At 21.8% G+C, this 27902-nt stretch overlaps 1 protein-coding gene across 1 annotated transcript in view; it reads right to left on the bottom strand.

Annotated features, from left to right (window-relative positions):
* LOC128966322 (hemicentin-1-like) overlaps positions 1-27902 on the bottom strand; it is a 39682-nt gene that overhangs the window by 348 nt on the left and 11432 nt on the right. Inside the window, exons 2-18 of the mRNA XM_054313172.1 lie at positions 20663-20725; positions 5263-5297; positions 5042-5119; positions 4888-4921; positions 4710-4754; positions 4482-4625; positions 4196-4306; positions 4028-4105; positions 3828-3953; positions 3411-3560; positions 3184-3318; positions 2657-2818; positions 2383-2539; positions 1360-1497; positions 1173-1288; positions 757-1098; positions 4-651 (exon numbers count right to left, since the gene is read on the bottom strand). Of these exons, the coding sequence (XP_054169147.1) occupies positions 4-651; positions 757-1098; positions 1173-1288; positions 1360-1497; positions 2383-2539; positions 2657-2818; positions 3184-3318; positions 3411-3560; positions 3828-3953; positions 4028-4105; positions 4196-4306; positions 4482-4625; positions 4710-4754; positions 4888-4921; positions 5042-5119; positions 5263-5297; positions 20663-20717 (2554 nt within the window). The 5' untranslated portion in view covers positions 20718-20725. The remainder of the gene's footprint in view (positions 1-3; positions 652-756; positions 1099-1172; positions 1289-1359; positions 1498-2382; positions 2540-2656; positions 2819-3183; positions 3319-3410; positions 3561-3827; positions 3954-4027; positions 4106-4195; positions 4307-4481; positions 4626-4709; positions 4755-4887; positions 4922-5041; positions 5120-5262; positions 5298-20662; positions 20726-27902) is intronic.

The following is a 27902-nucleotide window of genomic DNA, read 5'->3' on the forward strand; positions in this document are numbered from 1 at the left end:
TACCTGTTGTTATGTAACCAAATGATGGTATGATATCTGGCGGACCTTTAGTTGTATTACAATTGCTAAACATTTGTGGCTCTGATTGTTGCAAATGTTGTTGATTTGAAGTTGTGGTCGACGTTAACAGCATTTGATCGCAACAGTCGTCACCATAACARGGCTGACAATCATCATCTTCCTCGAAGATGGTGTTTACAGTAGTCCTATCTTGTAGTCTACTATTAGGTTGTGTGCTCTCATTAGTGATCACATTAGCGGAACTGCTTCTCCTGACTCTAACCACAGCAATAATGCCCAATGATATGACAATAACTGTGACGACAGCGGCGCCAATCAGTAGAGCCATTAGCATAGGTTTAGTTTTAAATGTTTGGCCCGTATTTAACAACTCGTTGTTGTTGTTGTTTGTATTGCTGTCGGCGTCGACCAGTCTCTCGGCCGGCCGTAATGTTTGAGCCCTTAACCAGATTTGATCACTTTTTCCCTTTGAATTAATGGCAAACAATTTTAATTGGAAACTAGTGGCTGGAGTCAGATTTGGCACAAATAACTGAAATGTTGTTGTTGTGGTTGTGGTGGTCGGTGGTGTACCACCAGTTCCAACTGTGCTACCAGTACTCCATATTGTGCTATCTGTGTTACCGGAATCTAAGTATTATTATTAATAAAAACAAATACAAAACATATCGTTTAATTATAATAAATTTTTATGAATATGTTTTTATCTTAAAGAATATATTATATATTCAGTACCTGAAAGTATTGAATTTGTTGTTAGACTCGCTGGCAGTGAAACATTGGCCACTAAATGTTGATTACCGGGTGTATAGACTTCGCACATATAGTATGTGGTGGGATAGACTAAAACAGTTGGGGACAAACTGTTTTGGGAATTTGCATATTGTTTATTATGATTATTATTATTATTATTTATCATTATTTGATTGAAATTAGGATCTCCTGCGACATCCACTTCATTTGATGTCAAATTGTTGGCTAATTGCGATGACGACTGTTCATTACCAGTGCATAGTATAACCAATGCATTATCACTTTGGTTGACCACTTGACACATAAATGGAAATTTAGGCGGACCTATGGATACATACATATACAGTATATGATAGAAAAATGCATATAAACATTATATGATTTGTATAGACACAAACCGGCATCAATTATATGATATTTGCACCCTCTTTGCTGTAATCCTATTGAATTTTTTGCTGTACATTCAACCGTACCGTAGTCTTGTAGTGATGTCGGAGAATAGCTTAATATTGAGCTAACAAATTGATTATTATTAGTATTATTAGTAAATAATAATTGACTTTAAAAAATTTTAAAGTGAAAAACCTGGTTTCGTTGAATTGCTTGAAACTCGTGAGTTCAATGTTACCATCAAATGTCCATTGAAATGATACTTGCGATGGATTGGCCTCAACACCACATATTAGATCCACACTTTCCATTAGTGATACACCATATGCTAGACTATAATAAAAATATTTTTTGATTATATATATTTTTTAATCAACACATTTTATGTTAGTTATAATCATAATGTTATTTATATTATATTAGTAGAAATAATTCAAATAATTACTAAATTTATAGGTTTTAACTAAAATTATTTTTTAATTAAAATAATTATTTTTAAATGAAACAATCAAACTAAAGCCATATTAATCTTTATATTTAGTGATTATTGTATAATATATATAACAATGATTTCAATTAATTAGTAATTTAACAAATTAAATTTATTAAGTTTAATGTGATAATAATTTCTAGTTTTTTTAAATTATCCTTTAGGTTACTATACTATTTTTTAAAAAATAAATAAATTTTATTATCAATTGACTCGGAAAATGTCTAAAAAAATGTTGGTAACAAAATTGTTATCAATTTTACCAAAACCTATACTTTGTTAAAATATATTGATTTTATTGCATCTTATAAATGGGTTGTTAAGTACTACATCCCATAGCATAAATACAACTGTCCATAAGCTATTATAGTACTTAATGTCTAATCACGCATATAATTTGATACAAATATAGCATTATATTTATATACCAACAAAATTATTGACATTTAGTTGACATTTGGGTCGTTTAAAGTTAGTTTTTTTACATACATTGATTACTCTCTATAAACTTCAACAAATAATCAGAATAATATTTGAATAATATTATCACATCATAAAAGTAAACAATTTTTCTAAATAAAGAATATTCCTTAAATCAATAAATTTTTAAAAATATTTTGTTGCTGTTGTTGTTAGTAATGAAATATTATTATTTGTAATTAAAATTTACATTAATTAGAAAATAATATTAATATATATATATATAGTATTATAATTTAGTTACATACATGAAATGTGTGATACAAACGGGTGCATATTTGATCTTAAGGTGTATAGCATTGCTTAATGCTATTCCCTGTTGATTACTGGCCTCACACTGATAGGTCCCACTTTGACTACGAGTCACTCGCTGTAATACCAACGATACATTGCTTTGAATTATACCTTATAAATTAAATTAACAGTTTATCATTAATATAGTATATAAAACTAATAATAACACCATGATCAAATCAAATCAAATCAAAATTAATGGATAAAATTAAGACACAAAATATAAACCTTGTTGTGGATGTAAGATATTGCCGTTAAAGCGCCACAAAATGGGCGCATTTGGTCGCGGATTGGCGTCTATATGACAATCAAAATATATATCGTTTCCCTCTTGTAATGACTGCAATGATATGGTCGGTGTTCCCAATTGTAATGATAATTGAGGAATATCTGATATACATATATATATATACATAAATTAATTATTAATACCAATTAAATCAAAAATTCAATAAATTTTAGTTTTTATACATGAGATTGTCATTTTTTGCATAACAAAACATAACTCTCACACAAAAAAACACTGTCTAATTGCATTTAATACTAATAATATTATATTTAATTTAAATATTTTAAAAATTGATTAACTATTAATTTATTTATGAATAACTAATCAAAGTATATGTAGTAACAGTACAGTATTATATCTGTAGCTATATATACAGTATATATAAATTATGTAAATAAATAGATTATAATTTAGCTATTTATAAATAATATATATATATAAATTTATATGTATTTATAAGGCTTACAGTGGACATCTAGTTTAAGTTCATCGGATATAATAGATGATTGAATTTTGCTATTTTCGGCAACACATGTTAATATGGCATCATTGTGTGCGTGTTTTAATGTTATAGTCAATGTTGTCGATGTTTGATGTTCACCTGTAATAATAGTTGTAATGTTTGATTCAAAATTGTCAAAATAACATGTTTTAAATAATATATATTTTTAAAGAAAATACTGTATTAAATACCATTGAGTGGTGTATTATGTCTGGAGCCGTCAAAAATCCAATAGAGAGTGGCTTTAGGTCGGGAACCATATGTATTGCATTCAAATGTTGCCTCTCTATCGGACACTAGGATTGGTGTCAATTGACTTATCCGTACATCAGTTGGTTTTACTATTTAAAAAAAATTATAAAAATCAAAATCAATATTATTAATACTAAATTTATTTAACAATTAATTCGCAAAAAAAAATTATTTAGCTAAAAAATCAACATAAAAATCAATCGTGATGATTTACTTCAACTTTAATTATATATAAAATAGATATAAACTATATAACATTAGATATTATATTTAACTTTGATAACTATAGTTATTTAATTGAACTGTTTTGATAATACTAATAATAATTGTTTAATAATAATTTGGATAACACTTACAATTGAGATCTAATGTGATGGATGTGGATGATGGCACAGTTATATTATTATTGATGGCCTGACACGTAAAGATTGACAGCAAATGATGTCTGGCTAATGATGTTATTGTTAACTGATTTGTTGTCACTTTTTTATTTAAAAAAAATCACCAATAAAATAGATATATATTATAAAGCAATTATGAAATTTATATAGATTACCATCTTTTTCATTGTATTCAAATGTGTCGTCAATTATTGAATAGTCTCTCCACCAGCTCAGTGATGGACGAGGTTTGCCTACAAAAAAAAACAAATTTAAAACAACAATATAAGTGTTAATTATTTAAATTTTTGCTAATAATTTAATAAACTATTTGTAGGCCTGACCTCCACTTGTGCTACAAATCAGTCTGAGTTCATCGCCTTCATTGTAGGGTCCAATCAAACCGCTTAACTCATTATTATCCATATCCACTATAATTGGTTCCTCTGGCGGCACTTTAGTAGTTGTTTAAAGTAAATAATGAATTTGTTAATAATAATAATAATAAGTTTGTCGTCAATCAAGTAAATCAATTACAAGTCACACACACACACACACACACACACACACACACACACACACACACACACACACACACACACACACACACACACACACACACACACATACCGATCACTTTTAATGATATGACAGTATTGACAGTCCGGGCTTTCCTAAAGTCTACACGACATCGATAGTCGCCCGCATCGGTCACACGTATTGGATCAATCTGTAGGAATGCCGGCCTATTGTGTAGATTGAAATATGCCCGACCTGTACAACAACAACATTATATAACATTAGAAATTTTCATATTTATATTTATATCAATACAGTCCAATAGTTTAATAGACATACCATCCAATATATTGTTTGTTAATGTACGGGCCTGTTCTAAGTTACCTAATATTATTATTTTATAATTATATAGAGTTAAATATTAATCAATTTAAACAATTAATAATTATACAAAAGTAATATAATAAATCAATTTTTAATGATATTAATGATTAATAAAAATTTGTCCATTTTTTACCTCTTCTGGCATCCAATGTATAAATTGGCGCTAACTGTGAATATATTAATAAATATATATTTATAATAATTATAACATATATTTGTATACATTTTAATAATTATTTTAGTATAAATACAATTACATATTTATAATTAATTATATAAAAAGATACCTGTTCATCTTTATACCATAGTATAAGTACCACCTGATCATCTAATGTTGGGGGAGTTATATCACATGGAAGTGCAACCTATCATTTAAAAAAATAATAAATATGTATTTAATTTTACATAATATAACAATTTTTATTTATGTATGATAATTGATTAATTGTTAAATTTATGTTAAATTTAACAATTAATGCAACAAATTATGTATTTATAATATACATACCTTTCCTTTTACTACAGCTGTATATAATATTGAAGCTATAATAGAATAAATCAAATAATTTTAGTAAAATATAGTTAAAATAAATATATTTATAATTAAAAAAATAAATGTTTAATTATATTTTAAATATATATTTTAAATATGGTTTTTATTATAATAAATATATATTATAATAATAATAAAATGTTGTTTACAAAAATATAACTATATTTGTTGATATAATAACAGATTTGATTACATAATAATTAAATGTAAAATTTATATGTATTAATAGTTGAGAATAATTTAAAATGATTCCAAAAATTTTATACAAATAAGAAAAATTGAATGAATGCAAAATTGTTTTGTAAAAACAGTAAAAATATATATATATAAGTCTTATTAAAGTAGCAAATGATTGTTGAAAAGATATATATATATATATATATATATATATAATATATAATATAGGTTTAAGGGATAGTCTAGTAGTAAGTTATGGGAGGCGTGCTATTAATGATCGCAATTTGAAATTTAAATTGTCTGCAAATCTTTGTTGCATTTGTCATCGATTTCCAGTTTACTGTTACTATTAGTTTACTGTTAGGCCCATAGATTCACATTGATTTCTATATGTGAGCTTAGGTTAGCTTAGCCTACAATCACTGATATTCACTGATATTGCCAGTCATAAGCACTTCACTTATATATACACTGTATATTATATTATACAGTATATCACTATTGGCACTAACTATTGGCAATACACTGATATTTTTTAACTCAATTTTTGCTATTAATTGTCAATCTATGTCATCTACTAAAGTTGTTTTGAATTTATAAATAATAATTATATTATCAATACTTAATATTTTAGTTAATTACTGTAATGTATTTGAAAGAACAGTGTTATGAAAACAAATTTTATGATATTTTTAACTAATTTATATAACTTATTTAACTGAAAATTAGATATTATAAATGTAACTATATAATACATATAAAAAACATTTATTGAAATATTAGTAATATTCTAATATAATGATGTAAATTATTAAGTTTATACTTATAATTAATTAAAAATTAATATTCTGTTATTTTAAATTATTATTATTAATTTATATACACTGTATAATACAGTGTTGTATACAATGTAACAATTCTAAAAAATATCTATATATACAGTATATATATACTAGCAATTGATTTACAACAAGATAAATACTAAACTTTAAAAAATATTGTTAAATCAATATTTATTGACGTATTCAGTGAATCAGTCTATTATAGGTGTATATCATATACTTTACTATAATATAAGTTGAATGCACGCACACACCTGTCTCTGTCTATTTGGCCGATCTATACTATACTATAATATTCTACAATACATTTCAATATACATTACTTTAATAGCAAATATATATTGTATAATATATATTACATATAGTACTCAACTCATTCACTCTTAATAACAATTTTATCATTAAATTAAGTTTACATAGTAATTTATATATTATAGTCAAACGTAATTATTACTAAAAAACAGTAATTTTATCATAACTTAATGCTATATATCTAAATATTAGTAAAAAAATATTAATACAATTATAGTTAGTTTATCAAAAAAATGTACAGTGTATACATTATACATTTATTATTATACTGTATTTGAATTAAAATACTAGTTAACAGCAAATTAAATTTTAATTTATTTTTAATAATCTGTATAAAAATATATAAAATAAATATTTAAATATTAAATTAAATGGAAAATTTTAAATTAAAATACCAATGATTGTTTTTTAGTACTATCTCTATAGTACTTAATAAATCAATAAATCAATTGTAATAATTTAGATAATATTATTCTCATTGGAATTTAGCATTATTTTTAAATTGTCTAATTAATAATATTAAACTTAAAACTTAATTCTTGAGTAATATATTTATATATATATAAATTAATAATTAATAGCAAAATATTTTGTATTAAATATTACAAAATAATCAATAAATTGATTGCTTAACTACGAGAACCATCCCTTATTACAGTACTTTAACACATAGTGTTTATTTGATTTATTTTGCCACTGAATTATTGGAGCATCAATTGCTGATATACATTATATTTTGTCTGTATATAAATTTGTATTTATTTACTATATAAAGTGCATGTATGTATATGTATGTATGTGTGTGTATGTGTTTAGTACTGTCAATAGTGTCTACTGATATAATGTTATATTGTATTTGTGACACTTTCCTTATTTATTGTGTAATGTATGGACATATGAATTGTATAGATGACTAAGTTTTCAGGCATTTTGTATTGTAGTAGTAGTACAGTATCGCATGTTTAACAGCGATTCAAATGCGATAACTATTTGTTCAAAATACGGTCTTATAATTTATATATATATATATATATATATGATCAATATATGATTACCTTGCTTATACACGTTTTACACGATTCATACATTATACAAAAACATTATGCATTATATTATAACTAAAAAATGTTCACAATGTAAATGACTTTTTTTTCTTAACACAAAAAAAAGTTTTTATTTTATATTTATAAATTATATATGGATAGATATTATAGTATACAGAAAGTATATTTGATGTCACACATTTATATCAATACAATTGATGTTATATTTTTTTAAAACATCCGTTTAAATTGTTAAAATAAAATACGATAGATAAGAGATAAAGTTAGTACTGTATTTGTTTTTTAAAAATATAGTTAATACAAATTTAATGTTTTTTTACACCAACAACACAACAACAACAAAACACATTGCAATAATGTTATTGTTGGTAAATGATTGGTAAAAATACAAAATAAGTTTAGATAACAATTGAAAGTTGTCAATCAATTGTGACAATTTTGGTTTACCCATTTGTAGGGGGGGCGGAAGAGGGGCTAATGACAAAACTATAATATTTCAACTTAAATTTTATTAGATTTACTTTATTTCACCAAATCGTTTATTAGTTAGATGGCTAAATCATCTAAATTTACAAACAATCGATTGTTTTGTTTTGTTTTGTTTTTATAGTGTAACTATACTTTAATTTACAGCTATATTTTAAAAATATATATATTTATTAAATACTGAAATAAGATTTGATAAAGAAATTTGAATATTTTATCAATTAATACAAAAAATATAATTTTGTTAAATATTTTAAACAAATTTAAGTTATGATGCAAATATGTAAAGTAATTAACAATAATAGTTAGTCTTAAAAACAAATTCAATATTATTGATAATCATAAATGATTATTTAAAAAATTGAATAATTAAAACTAAAAGTGATTCTATCTATAAATTATGCATTGATAATAACAATATACTATACTATAATTTATATAAACATGTATATATATATTATATATATATATGTTTGTTATATCGGTAGTATATTATGTAATGTACAGTACATATAAACTATATAACATGTTATACTATAATATATATATTGTATTTATAAATATTAAGTTTTATATATATTAAATGGTAATATCGTTATACTGTATGTGTGGTGTATATAAGTAGCGATGAATTCATATGCAGTGATTGGCCAAAAGGCATTACATTTAATACTAAGTTAACTGAGAGTCTTATATAATATATTATCTTATCTACAAATACTGTATAGCAATGCAAATGTGAATGAATGACATTAAATAATCAAAATAGTTTTGTTTGCTCTAAGCATTATTACTACAGTATATACACAGTGTGTATACTAAATATATATATTTTTACATTTAAATAATTTTTATATACTGTATTGTATAAATTATTTATATCTATATATACAATATATATATATAAAAAATAAAATTACTTAAACTAAACATTGTATGATAGTATATGTATATATTTTTTTAAACAATTTACTTAATAATTCTAGCATTTTTATTACTTTTTTATATTAATTAAAAAATATTTTACTCTGTATTTACTCGGTACTCAGAAATAATATAATATTATAAAATTGAGATAACTTGAGATATTATATATAATAGTAGTACTATAGTAGGTTTCAGTAATTATTTCATGGTATTTGCAGATTTGACAAATTGAATACTAATAATAATATTCATTAATAGTGATACCAACACAACAAAAATGCATTCATATATTACTATATTTGCTAACATATAAACAAAGTGTGACCACACTTTTCAATGGGTAAGAGAGAGGAAGAGAGAGAGAGAGAGAGAGAATGAGCATCAATTGACGGTATAGTTAGTCGTTATGTGTGTGTTGTTGGGTAAGGAGTAATCAATAACTATATAACGATATAACGATGTAATGTAATAATGGTTTAGTTGAGTATTTTGTGTGTGAAATGAAAGTCACAAACAAATGCAATTCAATTGCATTCAATATTCTTATACAATAATAAAGCAATTGTGAAACTGTAGCGACTTATCCAACATTCAAGAACTGGTATATATTGTATATCTCTATATCTCTCTCTATACTGAGCACCGGTATTAACTGTTTCACTAAATTTTTTTGTATTATTATATGGCTTGTAATTGTGTGCACAAGCGATTCAATTAATTATTACAATAGCATGTGTTAAATAAGAAAATTTTTTAGTTTAACTTAAATTTTGTTGTTTGGTTCAACAAATTACTTGAATGTATTGACTATTATTATATATTATATAAAAAAGCTTGACTTATATATATATATATTATATGATAATATATATATGAAAAAATATCATCACTAAACTTATGTACAAATAAATTATAAAAATTCCTTTCTTTATGTAAATAAAGCATTAAAAATGTTGAACTCACTCAAGCATTGTATAAATCAACGGTTTAAGTGGGGATTACATTACATTACATCTAAGATTATATTATAATTTATATTATAGTTTGGCATTTATTTTTTGCTAAAGCCTATAAACAGTAAAAAATAGATATATAATAAAAAAATAATATGCACCAACAATCTATTGGATATATTGTATAGTATACATAATACTGTACCTGCAATGTGTTTCATATATTTTATACATTTTTTTGTTTGTAATTTACATTTGTGTAAATAATATTTGCTTTAATGTTGTTATATATTTCAATTGTATTTTTTATGTTTATGTATTATTTTTATTGCTTTAATGTAGTCTAAATATTTATTTATTTATAAATTTATCAAGTCAAATATTAATGTAATGTTCAAGCTAATCTAAAAAAATTAATTAAAAGTCAATAAACTGTGAAACCTAAAAAACACAAACCCATACATTGAATTATATGAAACTAATTATATATAAAAACAAGTGATAACAGATAGTCGACACAAAAAATAATAAAATAACAGTTTTTTCCCAACACATAGTCTGCAATGATATTAAATAAAGAATAAAATTCTCTTTATATTATATTTATATATATTTTTATTTATATATCATATATATATAGTATTTATATATTACTATACATTACATAGCATATACAGTAGTGTATGGTATATATGAAGTCATTTTTAATGTTATAAAAAGAAAGGCATCTCAACGTTAAGGTTAGAATAAATGACTTTTATTTCTTTTGATATACACTATACTACTACTACTACTACTACTACTACTGTGTTGTTGTTATAATATGTTATAGTATTAGATAAACAGCTCCTAAAGCCTGAGATCACAAATAGAAGAGTAAAAATTTTTTTATCAATAATTGTGGAGAAAAGCATGAAATACTAGAGACAGTCGTCCAATGCATTACTAAGCCATCCAAAAGCATAAAATGGCAGCAAATAACTTATATATTATATCATATATATATTATAAAGTATATATCGTATATACAAACATATATATATATAGTCATACCTACTGTAATACACTTATACCCATACCCATACATTCACTACTATATTACTAACTATTACTGTATATATATGTGTTTCACTCTAGCATTTGCTATATTGTCAAACATCAATGGCACGTTTACCACAAATAAACGTGATTTTCATAAAATATATATTATTGACTATTGCTTATATATATATTGTATATCATGTATACAATTCCGAATATTAAATAAATACTATGCTTATTGCAAATGTCATTGTATTTCAAAATAAAAAAATAGTTTAAAGTATTTGAAATAAGCTTTTTGTTTAAGTATCACTCACAATACTAAATATATTAATAATAAAGTCCTTTAAAATTTGATAACTTGTTAACAATTATTTGTTAGCCAGTATTTTCAAATACAATTACTTTTTAAGTATAAGTACTGTATATAAGTATAATATAATGTCTTAAAAAACAAACAACAAAATAGTATTGAAAATGATTACTAATAGTACAACAATAATAAAAAACAAAATATTACAGCAAAGTGTCTTTTAAGGATTATTATTATTGCTAATAAACTACACTATATTTAATATATACTGTATAAATTCATACTACAGTATTGTATATATACAGTATATATGAATCATAATGTTGTGACAATTAATGATAAGTCATATAATAGATAATATAAAAAACAGAAAAATATATTTATATTCAGAATATATAAATATTATGTGTTTGTGTTTATATATTAAATTTCTAAAGCAATTTAATATATAGTTTAATTATATTATAAAATGATTTATTGTTTAATGTTTAGTGTGTAATATACTGTAGTTTGGTGTAATAATAATAATAATAATATATTGTAATTAATTAGTTGGTCAAAGAGTCTTATGTTAAATCTAGGCATTGGTTCAAATAATCACAAGTAGTAGTAGTAGTAGTAATAGTAATAGTGGCACACAAGTCAAGTGGCCATTAAATTATATAATATTTGATGATAGTATTGGCATTTTGTCCAAACAATATATTTAACTTATAATAGTTTTGTTTTGTGTGTATGTGTTTTATATATGTGCTCTGCAATTATATGACGGTTTTCTAATCAATTGAAAACTCGTTGCAAAAGTAAGTGGTCTGAAAAATTGCCAATATTGCTGAGTGCACAATATATATATACTGTATATATGTTACATTTAATATATATATGGCTTATGGTTGCTAAATGTGCCAAAACACACACACACACACACACACACACACACACCATACATACAGGAGTTGAACTGATAAAATACAGGCAACGTTTAGCTTTAACATTGGTATTATATAATAATGCCGGTGCTGTATGTTATATGTTGTTGGATATATATATACAATATATTAAAAGACAACACAAGAAAAACCATACAACAGTAGAGGGGTGTCTGTAGTATTGACACATAAAATATGTGTTTGTATTATATAATAATGTGAGATAAATGAATACATTATGTGATCTAACTATAAATAAAATGTTAATATATTTTACACATAAATATCTTATAAGTAGTTGCAAATAGTGTGTATTGAATAATAACTAGAATATTATAAAATAAACATTTTTGTTTAAAATGTGTCAAATTTAAATTTATGTTATTAAATAGCCAACAATATACAGCCATTTAAGTTAATCTAACTAAATTAGTTAATCATATAACAATTTTATTTAATAATGATAATAATAAAAATTATAACTTATCATTTGATAAGCTTATATATATATATAATACTATAGAAAGTGATTGTATGGTTTGCATTGAATATCTTAGAAAAATAAAAGTTCTTTAGTATTTGCTTTCATTTACAGTATACAGTAGTTATGATTCATTGTGATATACAATACAATTATTATTATTATTATTATTATTATTATTATTATTATTATTATTATTATTATTATTATTATTATTATTATTATTATTATTATTATTATTATTATTATTATTATTATTATTATTATTATTATTATTATTATTATTATTGAACTCATTTAATCCGTTGCCATATAATAACATCAATTCTCTTCCGTTTCTTTTTATTAAAAGATCTGCTTTTCTTGTGAATTGAGCCTCACTTTTGATGAGCCATTCATTCATTCAGACACTCAATGATTCATATTATAGATAATACTTTTATAAGATTCAATTGTCTCCCGAAAAACTTACAGTACAATCAATAGTACTATAGTTTGGTATTATTATTATTATTATTGTTACCAAAAGTTTATAGTAAATTATGGCCAAAATAATACTAATAATAATGCATTTTTTTGTTGAAGATATTATAATTTTAAATTATTTAAATTTTTTACTTTGATACTACATTGTATTATATAAAACATTGAACAATGTTAAAAAATTTTAATATAATTTATTTAAATAAAACATATTTTTGATTTCAACAACGATTAACTTAATTATATATATATTGTCATGTTAAATTTTAATTTTTTATATTAATTGTATTTTATAGTAAAACATTAAATCTTTCATTATATATATAAATGTTAGTAATAATATATTTATATATATTGTGACGTTTGTGTTAAGTAAAAATTATTTAATAAAAATTTTTAACTTAAATAATTAACTAAATGTTAATTAAGCGTATGGATGGATCAATATAGACATAAATATATATATATATATACAGTATATATAAAACTAAAATATAATGTAATCCTATGAGAGAGTCAAAGACGTGATTAGATTTCAGTGTTTGTGTTCATCATTGAAAAGTCTGGCCTCACGTATGGCTGCATTCATGAGTAGTACAGCAGTAGTAGTGCTAAACAACCAAATGTTTGCATTGTTTCACATTTTATACCAAATATTATATATTTGATATACAAAAGTCAATTATTACATTAAAATCCTATGATATATATATCATACATAATGTAGATTTCATATATTAAAATAGTGTATTACTGTATAAATCATAATATAGTATGATTTCAAATTTATATTATCAATATAAATATACAGTATATTTTATATTAAAAATATAAAGTCCAATATAATTTATAATTATTTTTTTAGATTTAAAGCAATTATATTGTTATTTTAGATTTTATTGATAATAGATATTTGATGAAAATGTAAACTAATATTAAGTGATATTATATTTTGGTAAACTAATGAAAATTGTTTTTATATATAACCGTGGACAAAATGGCCGGCATTTTTTATATAATAAGTATAGATGTAATATAAAAATTTAAATAATTTATCAATATTAATTAATTAACTATAATATAAATCAAATAATACAGCTGTCATATATTATCATATTTTGCTTAATGTTAAATTATTAATATAAAATCTATTATAAATACTCAAATTTTATAAATCATTTATGTCAATGTATAGTTAGTTAATTAATTGAGTAAATTACTATTTAATTTTTATAAAAATTATGTAAATAATAATAATAATAAATCACAACATAGATTTTCTATTATGTACTTAATTAAATTAAAACTTATATATTTTATAACTAAATTTTTTCTAACTAAAATAATTTAGAATCAATAAACAAAATATTAGAAGATTTTTATTATCAAATAACAAAAATAAAGCGAACAAATTGAATTAATTATTATTATTATAGTATATAAATATTATAAAGCGGATATAAAATATAAATATTAATTAGATATTGATTTTTTGTAGTATTATTATTATTATTACTGTTAACTTTAATATCATTTTGTAATGAAACTATTAGTTTGAAACAACGTTTGAGAAATAAGTAAAACGATTGGAAAATCAATTGTTCATAAAATTAGATAAAAAGAGACATTCATTAGCAGTTGTGCTACACATCTATCCTAATGGCAAAACATGTTAAACATATAATTATCATTTGGAAATCACTGGCAATAATAGATTATTATTATTATTATATATAAACTTAACTCCAATTTTACAATTGTTTTCAAATTTATTAAAAATTATCAATTAAATTAATAATATTAAATATTAATCAAATTAGATATGAATATAGAAATATAATGTGTATCATTATATATTTTAATGTACAAAACTTATGATAATATTATATTTTACATAAATGTAATCTCTCTCTCTCTCTCTCTCTCTCTCTCTCTCTCTCTCTCTCTCTCTCTCTCTCAGTAACCAATATTAAACAAAACAATAGCAATAGCTTACAAACAAAGTGTAAATTGTATAAAATTGTATGCAATTGTACTGTATGTGGCAAATACTGCAAATATATATACATAATACTATAATACAGATTTTATGGCTGACTAAACAATGGGAGGATGAATATTATAGTGTATATGAAAACTCATTTAGAAAAATGGGAGGAAAAGTTATTTTTACGAAAATCCATATTATAAAAGGCAATACTCTTTTCTCTACCTTTTTTCCATCCTTACTATTATACATATATATATATATAGTATCTGTACTTTAATATGTATTGTACAACAACATTGCTATTAGTAATGTTTAGTGAGAAACTGAATGTGTGAGTAAGTGAGTGAGTGAGTGAGTGAATGAGTGAGTTAGTGAGTGATAGTATGAGTGAGAGTGTGGCAGACAGTGGATGAAAAGTGGAGATAGGAGTTAGGGATGATATTTAGCTTTATGTTGTAATAAATGTGATTCTCAGCTAATATATATTGAACCGAAATGTCTCCATATATACAATATATTGGGTTAAAGGTTGGCTCACATAACAAATACTCAATCTATGAACAAGAGAGAGAGAGAGAGAGAGAGAGAGAGAGAGAGAGAGAGAGAGAGAGAGAGAGAGAGAGAGAGCTAAGGCATTCACTCCATTTGCAGCACATTTTCTACACTCATATCAATTGATTCCCAAGAGTCTGATTTGGTGAATGTCGTGCCACACACACGACTGTCCCATCATTTAATGAGAATAAGTGGTTATAAATGTGACCAATTCTAACATGTCTTTTCACTACAAACTATACTATCACTATATATTCATCTATATATATATATATATATATATATATATATACATAGTATATATAAATTATATGATAGTATACAGTACTCACACAACTCTATTACTTATAAATAAAATAGACTTTCCATTGTATTAACTCTACACTCAATCAATTCATTAATCATATCGTAAAACCATTGTCTTCGAGTCTAACAATTTTCAATTAATATGACATCACATTTAATTACATCTATTAATAAATTAATAGCAATTAAGCATTATTTGATTTTAATAATTATAATAATTTTTAAGGTTGTTTAATAATCAATTATCAAATTATGTTTAATTTAATAATTTAATTTATATAAAAATTGACTAACACTCATGTTATTCAAGATAATACAATATACAAATTTAATATAATATATATATATATTAAATATTTATATTAATAATCTATAGTTTGTATGTGTGTGTATGTGTGTGTGTGTATGTGTGTGTATGTGTGTGTGTGTGTGTATGTGTGTGTGTGTGTGTGTGTCTGTATTTTTGAATGTATGTAAATAATAAAAAAAATATTTAGGATATGACTAAAAGTACGGTTAAAAGACATGACAAGATTGGAAAGTGTGATGTGATGTGAAAAATAGAGAGAAAAATGGATGGAAATGGATGTGAGAGTCGAAACCAAAGTGAGATCTTCTCTCTAACACAGTCTATATGTTTAGTGTTGTCACTAAAAGACAACAATAAGGGCTAAAGTGAGTAAATCTTTATTGTATGCCTTATGTCGGGAAAGTGACAGAACTAGACTGTATAGACATACAGTTAGTATGTAGTGCCTAATGTGCCAAACGTGAAACACTTTTCAACAATACTGTATTCCTATGCCTTTAATACAGTATACACTATGTCTCATATGTTTTCCACTAACGGTGTGATGCCTTATAGTACACACACACACACACACACACACACACACACACATACATACATACATACATCCATACATACATACATACATACACACATACATACATACACACATACATACATACATACACAAACACACATAACAGTATAAATTTATACCTAACATATAGCTGTACATGTATTTTCTATACTGTCTATACAGTGTATATATATATATATAATATAAATAGTAAATAGACAACCAGTAATACTTAGTTGATCTAGCTAGATTTGCTAAAACTATATAACCATAAATCATTTAATTTTATCTATAATTTATTTGTATTAAACAAATTTATTTGGATATTATTTATTATAAATTTTTTTTATATACACTAAATTGTTTTTTTATTAAGTAAATATTTTTAAATTTTAAAAATATATAAATTCTATTTGTTTATTAATTTATATTAGATTTTTATACTAAATGACTGATTTTATCTATAATAAGATATTATATATATATTATTATTATATAAATAGTAAGTAATGATAAATTTGTGTATCACTATTGAATTCTCTATTGTAAAATAGATTAATAATACTCATATTTATGACAGTAAAGTATTATATGTTTAAATATCAACAATAAACACAAATATATAAAGTAAGTATCAAATAATATATATATATATATATATATATATATATATAAACAGTAATAAAAAGAAAATTTATAGCATTGAAGTAAAATATTATTGAAAACTGAAAACATAGGAAATTAATCTTTTTGATGATAAATGTCAAAAATTGTTGAATTGGGGTCATTGTGACCAACTGTCCATTCAATCAACAATTTAATGACACAAATGGGAAACAATATTATAGTTTCTGAGACATGAGTTAAAGGGATGTTTGGTTCCCAATTGGAAGGAAAATAAGAATTTAAATTAATAGCAATTTTTATTATTATTTCTACTGTAAAATGAAATTATCAAAAATATATTTTTTTAAATTCTCAAAATTGTTTAAAAACGAAAAACTTTTTGTTGTTATTATTATTGTATATTAAGTAAACACATTTTAAAACACTAATTGACTAAACATAAAAATTTTACAATTAATATCTTATTTGTTAATTTGTTTTAAATTTATCAAAAATATATTTAATTTAAAAAAATGTTAAAATTATAAATGCTAAGAGTAGCATTATTATTATTATTATTATTATTTCCTAAAATTACAATTATATTCAACACCAAAAGCAAATTTTGTTTTCCACTCATACGTTATTAAATACAGTATAATCATATCATTATTTTGAATGAACAGATCAACTGTACTGTACTAATCAAAAAAAGCAATATCATAGATACAGTAGATTCTGTACATACATACATACATAACTTACAAACTGCAAGTGTACTACTACTACTGCAATATAGATTGTTGTTATATAAATATAAAAAATAAAAAAATGTGAAATAGGGCTACTTTTTATAAAAATCAGCAAAATTTAACATAAATTCACATTCAATTGAAAAATTGATTTTCCATTGAAAAAAACCTTCACTTCTATGAAAGCAATTGCCGTTGAATTTGAAACATATATATATATATATATATATATATATTGATATAAAATGACTTGAAGAGAAGAGAGAGAGAGAGAGAGAGAGAGAGAGAGAGAGAAGAGAGAGAGAGAGAGCTGGCAATGCTTACCAAATGGTTGCTCATTAGTGGCGGGTGATTGTGACTGTGTTGAACACACCACACTTATTACATGACTTGATATGATGATCATAATTATTATTATTATTAGTTTCATATCAATAAACTGACACAACTTCATGTCTATCATATTATTATTATTATTTGTATTATTATTAGTATTATTATTAGTGTTAAGCAACAAAAAGCACACACACACACACACACAATATTTACCGATTATTATTAATATTTCCAATTTATCTATTGGTTAACTATTAATCAATACTAGTTTATACATTTTTTTGAAATAGTTAATAATATTTTTGATAATTTGATAAAAATTAGTTTTTTTAAAAAAAAAGTTATTCAATTAATTGTTTATTGATGTAAAGTAATTTTATTTATTTAATTTTATCTCTCAAATACTCTCAATCGTAAAGATTAGATTTGAATTACAAAATAGATAATAATAAATATTTGCAACAAAATGTAGAAGCGTTACAAAAGATACAAACTTTTATTTTTTTAACAAACAATTTCTCAATAAATGATAAAAGAATTGCACGAATATCTGTCACTGGCATCGGTGGCCACCAATGCCATCAACCAAAGCCATACCAGTGCCGCAACATTATGACAGTCACAACACTAACTTAACAAATACAGAGAGAAAATACAGCAAACAGTGAACTGTCAGAAACTGTACCGATATTTCACTACAACTTTTACAGTTCTCTCTCTCTCTTTATTTCTCTCTCTCTCTCTCTCTCTCTCTCTCTCTCTTTATTTCTCTCTCTCTCTCTCTCTCTCTCTCTCTCTCTCTCTCTCTCTTATTGAAAGCAAACGCGCATAACGTTTGGCGCAATCGATCAATATTTAGGGCCAAGTTTTCTATCTCTTGTGTTTTTTTTCAAACAAACTACACCTTTATATCGTGTAATCGATAATAATATATATTTTCATATATATATATATATTGTTGTTGTTATTTAATTATTGTTTTATTTATTTTGTATATAAATATATATATTAATTGATAGATTTAAAAAACAAATTATAAATTTTGTAAATATAAAAATTATGATAAATTTATCAAACTAATTAAAATGTCAAATATATTGTGTATACACTTTTACATATTTATTTATAATTATAAATTTTTATATTATTTTATATTAACAGAATAGAAATATATATATTTTTAATATTTAATCTTTAAAATTAAGTTATAGATATGTAATTTATTTATTATATTTAAAAAAAATCTATTTATTATTAGATTGTATTAGTTTGTAAAAATTGGTTTAATTTTAGCATAAATTAGACTAAAATATTTGTTTATATATTTGAATAGATAATGTTTTTATTGTATCCATTAAATATGCTCAGAGCGTAAAACTCTTGTTTAGTTTATATTAAATTACATAAATAAATACAAGAATTTTTTAAAATTATACATTTCTAACAATTACTGTTTTAGTGCTAACGTGTGCTAAATTTATAAAAATAGCGTAAATATACTGTATTTATACTGTATTTTATATTGTATATATGATATACACTATATATTGAAGGATCATATCATATCACTGTAAACTACTATTATATAAATAACTGAAAATAACGCTTTCTATTGTATATATTTGTGATTTTGAAATATATACTAATTAATACATTAATACATTAATTCGTATAATATCTAACATATATATATTTATAGAAATATATATATAGAAATACTATATAAACATATAATTAAGAATTTCAATGTAAATATTTGTTTTATTATTATTATTATTATTATTATTAATTTATTAACATTATAATTTTGAAGAGTTAATTTTAATTATCAATATTTTGAATTAAATTTATTTAAATAACTAATAGTGTTAATTTAGATTTTAATTAAAATATTTCTAATTAACTATTTAAATATATATTATATATATATACTTACGTGTTTGGGATAAAAATTTTTGAGTAGCCAATGATGATCGTGGCTCAGTTTGCATGTTAGCACCTGGACATCAAACAAACAAATAAAACATATTAATTAGTATATTATAAGTAATACATTTAATTTTATGTATTTAAATTATTATATTGTAATTTAAATTTGTGTCATATATTTATTAAAAAAACTTTATAAGTTTATATCAACATTGTCTATTCATCAAATTATATATTAGTAATCATAATTTAATTTATAAGCATCTCTCAAATTTTATCCAATAGTTTCATAATTTATGATTAATGATTGATAGCCCAGTATATATATATACATTTATATTAATTTACAATCAAAGAAAAATTTTTAAATAATAAAAAAATATGTAAAATTTTTAAAAATTGTATATATTTTTCTATGATTGTTATATTTAGTAAAATCTGAAATGTTATCATCATTTATATTAATTTGTCACTAAAAATACAAATGCAATGTCAGTTAAGCACTTTATTGTATTTATCATTATAACAATATGTGTGCCTCTTATTAAATATTTATGCAAACTTTAGTTCAATGTAATACTTAAAGCTTTTATAAGACTAAACAAATATTTTATTTTTATAATACCGTATGATTCCTATAGAGAAAGTAAAAGAGTATTATTAAAATTAAATTATACATTTTCTACAAAAAATAAAATATTTTTACAATTTTCTATCACTTTAATGTAATGTATTTGCTTAAATTAATGAGAAAAATTAATTAACATTTTAAAATAGTTGCATTTTCTTAAATAATTACAATTTTTAATTAGTATTTTAATATACTATATATATACAATATATATTACTAAATTAAAAATACATTGATTAGTGTTAAATAGATAACATTTAAATCTAATTAAATAAATACTATATTATATTTTATATAACAAAATAAGAATATATTATTATATTTAAAAAACAATTTTTATATATAGAATACACATTCTGTATACTAATGTGAAACCTATTGTAGAAAATGCGAAATATTTTATTGATTTTTTTAAATACAAGAATCGTTTTATTTATATATAATATAGATGTCAGACTAAGATGTGTAATATATTAATATAATGTTATATTATTATTACTAATAATGCATATTATATTTTATATTAATTTAAAATCACATTTTATAAAATTAAATCACTTTAGATTATGATATTACTATTATACGGTAATAATTTATTACCAAAATTTTATACATATAAATAGTAATATATAATATAATTACTTTATATAAATAATATAGATATAATCTATAAGTTTTTTTTAAATTGTTGACATGATATTTGTTAATTTATATTTTATGTAATTTTATAATTTTAACTAAGTATTTATCAAATTTTTATAAATTTATATACTGACAATTTTAAATAATACATTATAATTTTAATTATTAATAACTGATCATATTGATAATTAAAAATTTTTTTGTTAATAAATATAAGTTTTATATTTATAAATATATTAGTAAAAACTTAATCATATAAAATAAAAAATATTTATTACAACAAAATACTTAAATACTATTTATTATATTTATAAGTTATAAAGGTGATAGAAAAGTACAATTATTATTATTATGTTTTTTATATTTTCCTGAATTAAATTAAGATAAAAATGCAAACAAATTGTTAGACAGGAAATATATTAACTTTTTTGTTAATATGAGTACTGTATTTATATAATTCAAATACATTTAGTATTTTTAGATAACGTTTAATTTAAACCAGTGGTTAGTATAGTAAATATATATACAATACAGTACTGTATATTTGCATTTACTTTAATAATAAATCCAAAAATTTAGTATCATTTAGACAATAGTTTCAGTAGTAGAGGAAGTGATGGACTAAAATAGGAAATGATTAGTACAAACAAAACATAGACAACCAAATGACACACACATTCACTACAATACAGTCCACTGTATAATGTATTTGTTGTCATCATATAAATCAATGCACTTTCTTTCAATGCAGTACTACATCGTCTATTATAATCATTATTATTTGATACCTTTATTTACTATATAATCATCACATTTTTTTTGTTTTGTGTTAAACATTTATCACAATTATTTCAACCTAATGTCCAATTGTTATACTGGATTTTTATTGACAATTGTATTAATATCAGTTAAACATCTATTATTATAAGTTATATCGATAGATAATCAACGAGTAGTAGTAGTAGTAGTAGTAGTAGTAGTAGTAGTAGGCAAATGTGGGCTAATTTTAGTAGTATATAACAATAAAGGCTATGTTATCAATACATTTGACGTTTAAGTTTTGTTATATAATAAATACAGTACTATTATTATTATAATCAATGAATCAAATAATAAAATACAATCGAGTCATTCATAATAAATATATGCCAAACAATATAATATATATAACAGTTTTTAATGATTGCTAATGTTTTTATCAATATTGCTAACAGTGCTCTTTGAAAAACAATCACAATAAAATGCAATCACAATAATAGTGGCCAACAAAACTAAAAAAGTGATCATCAATTGAGTCGATGATAGCATGGACTGGTATGGAAAGCAATAGGCACTCATTCAGACATACACACACACACACACACCTAAACTATTGCCAACTATAGCATCACCTGACACTTAGAGGGAACAGTGGGTGAGTGAGTGAGTAAGTGAGTTAGTCACACATACTGGCATTGTGTGTGTGTGTGTATGTGTGTGCAAAATATGTGACTGGTGTTAGAGATGACTCTAGCATTTACACCTCCATCAAGATTGATGATATGATGATCACTTGAAACCTATGGGTCGCTTCAATATAGAGTATAAATATTATAATGTTTGCCACTAATGATAAGTTACAATCAAATCTATTGCTTATTTTTTTTGTTTAAACACCAATTTGCACGCTATATATGCATATGTTATATAAGACAATGTTGTAATGTAAAATTTATACATTCAATACAGCACATTAATACAGTTTTAGTAATACATATTTTTAACAACAACAAAAAACAATAGCGTTAAACATTAAAATCTATATAATAACAAAATTATATAACAGTATAATCAAATCTAATATATAACTTAAAGAATGCTATTTAAACTACAAATTGTAATCAACAATAGATTTTTTTTTAATGAAAAACAGAATAATAGTTATAATATTAGTACAAAACTGTTAAGAAATTAGATAATAATAAAACCTATATTTTTAAGAATATCTTAACTATACAATTGTTATTAAAATTATAATTTTTAGGTTGAATGACTATATAAAAAATGATTATAAAAACTGATTATAAAAAAATTCTATATTTTATGATTAAATTTGTATAATTTGTTTCGTTTTGTTAGTTTATTTATTAAGGGCTTAATATTTGAAATATTAATGCAATATAATCAATACAATTGGCTAAAAAATGACTATTATTAATGCATTTGTAATGTTAAGGTACAATACTATGCTCTGTATATACAGTACTACATGTATGTAGACATTGAAAAGACACGCAAACATACATACAGTAAAAATTTATAGTGAATTTCACTTTTAGATTCCCAATAAATGCTTTAACATTACACTCGACTTAATACTTATGAGATTCTCTCTCTACTAAACCATTGAATTTTTGTTAAAATAATTTTTACATTATATAAATATATTTCGTTTTAAATAAAATCATAATTTAAAATTTATTATAAAATAAAAATTGTATATATAATACAATATACATAATTTATACTGTTATATATACAATTCTGTTATATATATAAAAATTTGTATCATATATTCTCTATGATATATCTATATTTTGTAAAAATACATTTAAATTATTTTAATAAATACCTATTTATAAGAATACACACACATTTAAATATATAATTGAAATTTATTGTAGCATAAGATTAAAACTCTAATATATTATAGATAAAATAATTATTTTTATTTTATACATATACTTCATATTAAATAAAAATTAAAATAAATTTAACAATTTTAATATATTAAAAAATATAACATTAATAAAGAGCACAGTAATTTACAGTAAGTTAATAATAAAGTTATAAAATGTTTGATTTTTAAACAATTATTCATTCAATTACTATCATAATATAATTATAACTTAATAATCAATTGCTTATCTATTTATTAAACTCATTAATATCCTAATAATCATTACAAAACAAATAACAATATATCGGTATATATATACTACTCAATACATACAATAATTATATATCTATAAATTTATACCCTATTAAAATAGTAATAAAGTTTTTGTTTTTTATTATTAAATACACTAAATATTAAATTAAAATTAATCATTAAAAATTTTGAAAGCATCAAATTATTATTATTTTATAAAAATAATATATAAAATATCAATTTTGTTGTAAAGTAAATAGTATTTACAAATATATGTTTTATATATTAATATATATATATAAATAGATAACACATACACAATAATCTCAGCAGAAAAAAATAAAATTATGTCTAATGTTTTATCGATAATAAGTAATTGCATTTGGATTAAATAACATTACAATATATGGCACTTTGTACAGTACAGTAAAGTACAGTCTAGTCTAATACTATCAAAATATCATTAAGAGATTTAAACATAAAATACGAAAAATATATATAAGTTAAATGCTTAAACACAATATGCTTAATAAGTAAAATATTTACAACACTGGAGACAACTTAATACATACTTAATACAAGTCAGCAAATTATTCAATATTAATAAAATAAAATACTTAATACTATAGTATTTTTAGATTTAAAAAAATACAAGAAAAATCCATTGTATACTAATATTATTAAAATTAACAAATAATTAATTTTAATTCTTTATAAATTTAACAAATTTATGTATACAATATTAATATAATATGTAATATATAATATATAATATGCTAATATACAATACCAACCGGTATATCAAATAGTTATTAAAAATATTATACTGTATTTTTATATATTAATATATAGATATTAATTCTATAATGTTTAAGATTATTAAAATATTATTATATATTATATAAAATATTATATATTATTAAAAAATGATATTATTATATAAATATCAATAATAATAATATATGAAAATATAAGTAGACTTAGCTAAAAGTATCTCTAATAGATAATACTGTACAATCATTTGAATAAAAACTGGTTAATACCAACAAACTATTATTATTATTATTATTATTATTATTAGTACTGCCAAACCATTTACACCAAAAACGGCCAAACTTTTAGTGAGTTATTGAGTTTGCGGGCAATACTACTGTAGATCGATATACTGTATATTATATATATATATAATACTGTATATATACGGCATATATCTCGTATATATTGACCACATAAACAGTAATGGTATTCAACGAGAAAAATTGTGTTTTCAATATTATATTACTCTATAGACATAAACTATTATTAGTAGTAGTATTAGTATTATATTGTACATTATGTCTGATATCAAATAAAATTGAACCAATTTAAAATTGACATTTATTAAAAAATTATTATATTAAATATTTTTCCAAATAAAATATTACATATTATTATTAGTAGTATTTTTTAGATAAATTTTTTAATATTAATTCTAGATATATATATATTGTATTTAATACAAATAATAATATAATAAATTTTTAAAAAATTGCAAACTATTTATAGAAAACAAACATAAATATAACTATTTATGTCGAATATTAGTAGTTTGTAATTAATTAAATATTTTATTTATAAAATTATTTATCAAAATAATAAGTATAGATTTCATTCATTCATATATATAAATTTATATATATATATATATATATATATTTGTCATCAATTATTTAAAAAGTATTTATATTATAATAAATATTTTTATTATTAACACTACTAAAAGATGATTTTATTTTTAAAAATATTTCATTATAGTCTCGATTCTCTATTAATTTCAAGATAACGACTACTTATTTTTATATACTTGTATTGTTGTGTATGTCATATATTTTAGATGATTTGAAAAAATTTTCATCTGAATACTGTCAGCTAAATATACTATACAATGTTTAATATCAATGATTATTTATAAAGATAAGTTACTAATACAGTATAAAGGCTATACAAAATATTGATATTATTAGAAACTGTATGATTACTAATATATATATAGAAAACATCAAATGATAGACACAAATACTATGAATTGCTGTCAATTTCCACAACAAAATGTCATTTCTAGTAATATTGTTTAAAAAAAACATTGTATAGTATGTCAGTGTACAGTACAATATATATATACCAGTATTCACAAACTTATAAATTGCGCCCCAAAAATCACACCAAATAGCATTAAGTGAATTATTATTATTATTATTACTTTACTATTACTTAGTATAGAAATTTATTTTTATATATATAAAAATAAAGTTAACTAAAATAAAATAAAGATTTATATATTTTATAGAAAATAATTGTACACTACTGTATACTAGTGTATACATTAGTAGTATATTATATGTTTGTTAAAATTTAAATTTTAGCAGAAACTTTAGTAAAAAAAACATTAGATTAATGAAACAACATTATATTATTATATTATTATTCACTGTCTTTTATATATATATATATATAAAGACAATAAATAGCGAAAATACAAATGAAAAATCTCATCTCATTTATGATGCAAATCAAGACTTAAATAAAATACAGAATAATTTGTTTTTTGTTATTTTAAAACATTGTTTAAAACATAGCTTTGAGACTTTGTGTCACTTTTTAATCACAGATCCATTTATTTTTACTTATAATAACTTTTAGCCGATAAACCTTTAATTGTATATACAGTATAATATAATTATCTATTAATTTATTTTAACAGTATTATATTTTATATATAAATTGGTTGTCTATTTTTTGAAAAACAAATTTGCTATTATTTAGACAACTAAAAACAACTTATATAATAGTTACGAAATTTTCAAAAATAATTAACTAAATAGTAATTACAGTAGTATTTTGTATTATATACGATTGAAATCAAACTAAATATGTTTTATTTTAAGTATTTTAAAATTATTTTATTAATAACGATAATAAAGATATATTTTTTAAATGAGATTATAAACAGTAATTGATATTTGTGTGATATTTTAAAAAAAAATTAATTTCAAGCTAAATGTTTTGATCATTAAATAGTCTATA

The sequence above is a fragment of the Oppia nitens genome, unplaced genomic scaffold (genome assembly GCF_028296485.1).
Source record: "Oppia nitens isolate AA-2021 unplaced genomic scaffold, nextdenovo-longstitch-racon4-pilon3 scaffold11_pilon_pilon_pilon, whole genome shotgun sequence".
Classification (NCBI taxonomy): Eukaryota; Metazoa; Arthropoda; class Arachnida; order Sarcoptiformes; family Oppiidae; genus Oppia; species Oppia nitens.